The 5,756-nt window shown below is 46.3% G+C and overlaps 1 protein-coding gene across 1 annotated transcript; it reads right to left on the bottom strand.

Moving 5' to 3' along the window:
- Positions 1-385: 385 nt before the first annotated feature.
- On the bottom strand, positions 386-5,314 carry TMEM74 (transmembrane protein 74). Its single transcript, XM_046642382.1, has 2 exons — positions 5,252-5,314; positions 386-2,983 (listed from the first exon to the last, which is right to left on the bottom strand). The coding sequence occupies exon 2, from the start codon at positions 2,816-2,818 to the stop codon at positions 1,901-1,903; it is 918 nt and encodes a 305-aa protein (XP_046498338.1). The 5' UTR covers positions 2,819-2,983; positions 5,252-5,314; the 3' UTR covers positions 386-1,900.
- Positions 5,315-5,756: the final 442 nt, after the last annotated feature.

The following is a 5,756-nucleotide window of genomic DNA, read 5'->3' as shown; positions in this document are numbered from 1 at the left end:
TCCAAATCAGTAATAGTCCATTACACAGAGTAAGGTAATTGAGCTACATCTAGTTGCCTCTGATACCCATATAATTTCTCATTTTTACTTAATAATTGTTTCACATACCTGTCCTCTCTATTTTTACTATCCTCTGACCCTGCCTTTCTGCATTTCATCTTAATCCTGAGTAACACACGGTGTACCTAACTCATCAGAACAATCTCCGACACCCACAAGAACTCACTCACATAAATATCCCGACTCACACACTCCGTCAGCCAAAGCCACCCACATATTCCACAGTCCTCAACAAAAACTTCAGATGTTAGAATTAGGCTTTAGAATCTACGAAGAAGTCACTTTCTCACTTCCCCATCCCTGCACTCCCACCCCAGTTCCCAGCTCCAGTCCTCTTGAAGAATGCCCCCACTGATCCAGCTAACACAGGACTGGAAGTTAAAACAACTCTTGCAGTGGGAGGTTAGAAACACCTCAAGGAATAGTCACAAAATGCAAGCTATTTCTGATATTTCCCCACCCTCTTCCTGAACCATAACCATACTGAGACAGTGACTTAGTGTGAATGCTAGGTGTGTGTTTTGTAAAGTTGTGACCATGTTGCTCATCATGCCTCTCACGGAGCAAGTTTGAACTTCAAGAGGCAAGATGTCACGGTTACTAAGGGCCTGGATACAACGTGCTCAGAATGATGCCTAGACCATGGCTGGGGGGAGGTGAGTTCTGGTGGGGAGTGTGATTCCCACCCAACCGATGTGCTTAATCTTTCTCTTGCTTCTCATTTTAATTTTTGGCTGTGGGCTGAAGGACTGCAGCCATCCTGAGGCAACGACTTGTAGCGTGGCCTAGAGCAAGTGATACCCGTTTCTAGGCACAGTCCCCAAGAGTCTAGCTGCACTTGTATTGGAGGTTTTCTTCAGACAACAACAACAAAGCGTCACCTGGGAGCGTGCCTGAGCCGCCAGTCATGACTCAGACCTGCCTAGATGCTTAGGTGTCTGGAAATATATTAAAAATGTCTTACACTTTGCCTTTCAGGTGTGAGAACCAAGAAAGACTTCAAGAGCATAGGTAACCATATGATGGCTAAACCACAAACAGAAAATGAAATTTATATCAGCAACTAATTTACTTTATCTAGAAAATGAACATGCAACACTGGCTAATATCTGGCACTACCATTCTGGGTTAAATTTGGATTGGTCTTATAATGATTTATATAATTTTCTTTTACTAGAAAGTTTATTCTAATGACTTAGTTGCCACTTCTGAGTACAGGAATAATTTTAAATATAAGAAATGTATTTTTACCTTTTTTTCCTTAATAATCAACATCCTCAAGCTTCAAAATATTCAAAGTCAAAACCCTTATTTTAGTGTTTAGCCAAATTACAGGAAGAAAAAATTTAGAAGAAAATGGATAAGCACTTTTGAGAATTAAATGTAAGCCTTATTATGTGATTAGTGCTTCAGTTCTTTTTCACAAAATAGGTTACTAATTAATCCTACTGTGTGTTGGACCTCCTAGTGTCCGAAGAATATCCCATATCATGTAAAAGAAATCCTTTGTACACTGGGTCATTAGAAATATTTTGCTATAAAGTAGAAACTGATGGCCAATACAGATTAATTAGTCTCAGCTCTTTAGAAGGACAGGCGTCATTGGTTGTGTTTACTTAATGCATCTTACATGGCTTTTCTTCTAAATAAAAAATAGAGAGAGAACAAAAACACTCACTGGCTGTTAGTTTGGGAAAGAAACTTTTCTTACCACGCAAATAAACTGCACTGCACATTTTAAGAAATATGTTGGATTTTTTTTTTTTCATAAAAAATGCCAAGGCAGACTCTCAAGAGGTTCACAACCAGTAAACTCTACACAACTGAGTTAACAGTAGAATTAACTCTGTACAGTGAGAGCATCTTCCTCTACCAAGGACAGTTCCAGGGTGTTTTCATTAGCACTGGTTTTCATCCTGAAGTTGAAAGAACCATAAAGTTTCGCAGACTCTTTGGAAGAAGCAAACCTGTTGCGACGATAAAGCTCCCCCTTCCACATAGACATCATTAGCAAACAGGACAGAACGACCCCCCCAAGCGTGAGCAGGCAGAGTCCGGCAATCACACAGCGGTCCAGGTGAGCTCCCAGCCTTGCACTCTCCTTCTCCAGGCGTTCCATCTCCCGGGCCGCCACAGTGTTGGGATCCACGGTCACTTCCCGTGGGACAATGTAAGAGATGATCACCAGCAGGATGCCAGTGACTAAGAACAAGATGGCGCTGATGAAACCATAGTCTACTGACTTCCCTGAAGATGTGGCTTCTGAACTTGTATCATCTTCATCTTCAGATATCAAGGATAAGGCAGCCTCATGGGACCACTCATTTGGATTTCCCCAGTCAAGGTCTCCAGGGTGATTATTCCCTTTTGCTAAACAGGAGCTCCGGTTCCTCTGCTCCAAGTTGACATTTTCATCCACATACGTAAAAGAAGTTTCTAATTCCTGGCTGCAGCAGTTGCAGACTTTCCGTTCTGCTGTTCTTTGGTTGTTCCCTGAGTTGAGCGGGCCTGGTGGCAAGGAGTCTGGCTGAATAACACTGTCTTGCAGAAAGGAGGAAGGGGATGCGAGAGAAGGGCTAAGTTTAGACCCTTCCATCTCGGCTGATCTTGGTGTTGACAGACAGTGACTCTGGCAGCAGAGAGCAGCTTTAGTGGCTGCTGCATCTGCCTGGTCACCAGGAGGTCCTCCTGAACTCCAGTCCACTGGGTTGCACAGGGCTGCCTGGCTGCTTTCCTTAGCAAGGTAGTGGAGCTCCATCGGAGCTAGTCAGACATCCCCCAGCAGCTTCCGGAAATTCTGCCAATAGCAACACAGTTAGATAAGAACCCCAGGGGAGCTAAGGCTGCTCTACCATGAGTACTGGTCCAGAGGCCCCCATCTCCTTTGCAGTCACAGTTGTTGACACTTCAGCCCTGGTTCCTCCTAAAAGGGTAAAAGAAAGGAGAGGATACCTAGTGGCAGGAAAGTGTGAAAGGCAAATCCTGATTTATCACAGTGATTAACACCGGGAAACTTAGGTGAGGGTAGAAAAGGAGCACGAAGGAAGTGGCAGTGTCTCTGAAGAAAGCATTGCCGTCACCCAGCCAAATTTATCCAGGGACGCACACATTTCTCTGACAGGATCCCTCAAATGAGAAGGCAAGTTTCCTGTATAGGGACACAAACGAGAAAGGCAAGGACCGTTTTTAGCAGAGCTGCTGATTTTCTAGAGAACCTGGGGAAGCACAGACTTCTCAACCATTCAATTATAATTATGTGTTTACATTCTGTTCAGTTCGGAACAGATTCTACTACAGATTAGCTTTAGAGCATCACAATGGGTGAACAAATATGTTCCGATCAGTTGGACTCTGTTGGAGCTGGGGCTCAGAATTTTGCCTGGGTAGCTCTGAAGTGGGTGAAAGATGGCTAGCTTAATCAGCCACCGCTCCTAACCTTACACTTCATAAATCCAATAACCCCAGTCACACAGCCCTATATTTACAAGGCCCTATGCTTGTACATTGTGCTTCCATTCCCAACTATCCCCTTGTTGCTACACGGGGGTAGGATGTTCCGGACCCGGAAGTATGGAGACAATACGTCTCACTGTGTGAGCCCTGCAAAATACAACGGGGCAGCCACTCCTCCACACACGCAGCTTGCCTGCTCCAGGTACAGGTCTGCTGCTCCCAATCACTGGGTCTGAGTGGGTCTGAGTTCCTCTCCCTCTGCAGGCTTTGCTAACACATGTGCACAGGAAATTGACCACTATAAGTTTTTAAAAACCAAATCTAGAAGTAAAGTGACAATAAAAGATGAGTTATAAACCTAAAGAGCCACAGTTCTGTTGAGGCAAATAGGTGAGAAGCTATTTGCAAAGTTACCTCTGGAACTTTGCATGCCCAACGTGCCCTCATCCCCATCCTTCTAGTATAGAACTCCGGGTTGAGCAGAAACCCATCTGCCTATCTTTCTTTGCCTCTGCTATCTTTCTGAGGAATAAAAGATCACCTTCTACTATTACCAAATACAGAGGTCTCAAGCAAGGGCCCCTTTTATTTTGCTTCCAAGTCTGGGGTAATAAGAGATTTAACCCATGACTTGGGAGCTTTATTATGCTTCAAAATCCACAGCTCCAACAGCTGGAAACCCACACAAGAGCGCAATAAGGCTCACCTAAGGTCTACCTGACAACTCATTTAAAATATGGGAAAGGAAATCCACATGTTTTCTGCTCTACATTAGAGTTTGTATTGTTTTGTTTTGTTTTTTAAAAAGCCACTTCTCCCCTATTATCGAACTTCTCTGCAGCCAAAATAGGAAAAAAACATAAAATAAAACACCAAGTGCAGGAAAACCACAAGTGAACCAGAGCTTTCCTTTAGCAAGTTGACAGACCCCTACCGCAGGATCCCTCAAGGAACGAAGCGATGGGAACGCGTTTGATAATTACTGAAACGAGAAATCATCTCTCAGTTCCCTCAGACACTGGGCGCTCTGACTAACCTTTGGCACAATTAACTAATCACATTGGACTACTTTGGACAAAACCGGCAGAGTCCCTTATGGGACTTCTAATTTATAACAAAGAGGGAGAAAAATTTCCACTTAATTCCCTTCTCCTGCTTCTCTCTCTCTTTAAAGAAATGAGAGACTCCGCTTGCTCCGTAGGAGATACACTAGCTGCACAGCTGATTTTCTTTGCAGCTCCGTAATCCGGGGCTTCCATCCTCAGTGGAGAATGGATAATCCCAGGGGACTAGAGAAAGGCTCTTTGCTTCCGTCCCCTCCCGCTCTTCTTTCTGGTTTAAGAGTGCGGTCAATGAAATTGCACCTCAAAGAGACGAGACTGCACTCTCCCTCGTCCGTCTGCCATCAATTAAGAGCACTAATGTTTGCATTGGAACTAACTGACACGGGCGAGGCTGGTCTGGGGGAGGCGACCTCGCGATCCGTCCTGCGCGCGCTGTGCTGGGAGGGCGCGCCGCAGACACCGGGCAGCGGTGGCCTCAGCGGGATCAATCAATCCATTCCGGGTGAACTCCGCGCCCGCCCAAGGCAACGAGGAGTCGGGCTGCTTTCGCCGAATACCCGAAGCAACGCAAGCACCTTGGGCAGGGAGTGGGGACGCGCTCCGCTGCTCCGCCAGGCTCCTGGGGTTTCTGTCTCTTCCAAGCGCCTCCTCCCCGTCCCACTCTCCGCACTTACCTCCTGTCGTGGCCACCCAGTGCGGCTCGAGCACCGCGCGCTTGTCCCTGCGTGGCTTCTCTGGGGAAGTCCTCAGATCACCAGCCACAGCACTTGTAGCCTCCTCGCGCCGGTCGTCTCCGCGGGGTGGGCAGCGCCGTCTGTGCCGGCGGGGCGGGGCGGGGCGGGGCACTCCCTCTTGCTGAGCATCCCGGGAGATGTAGTCCAAGGGAGGCCTCCCTGCCTCCCCCCGTCTGTGTTCTGTCTGCCACCTCCTTGCTTTTGCCCTTCCTGAAGACCAGCTCCCGCTACAGCTCCATACTCTTGCCTGGCACTTTAGAAGAAAGCGCTGGCTCCTAAACTCAGGGTTGAGGCTCCCAGCCTCAGGTATGGCCACAAGATTATGGAGGAAGGAGTGTATATTTAGTTCCAATTGTGTGCTAGTAATATGGATAGTTTATCTTATTTAATAGTCAGAAATCTTTGAAGTAGATTTTATTAATCCTCATTTTACAGATAAGGAAAG

The sequence above is a fragment of the Equus quagga genome, chromosome 16 (assembly GCF_021613505.1).
Source record: "Equus quagga isolate Etosha38 chromosome 16, UCLA_HA_Equagga_1.0, whole genome shotgun sequence".
NCBI classification, from domain to species: domain Eukaryota; kingdom Metazoa; phylum Chordata; class Mammalia; order Perissodactyla; family Equidae; genus Equus; species Equus quagga.
The sequence above is the reverse complement of the archived record's forward strand: the minus strand, read 5'-3'. Positions and strand labels throughout refer to the sequence as shown.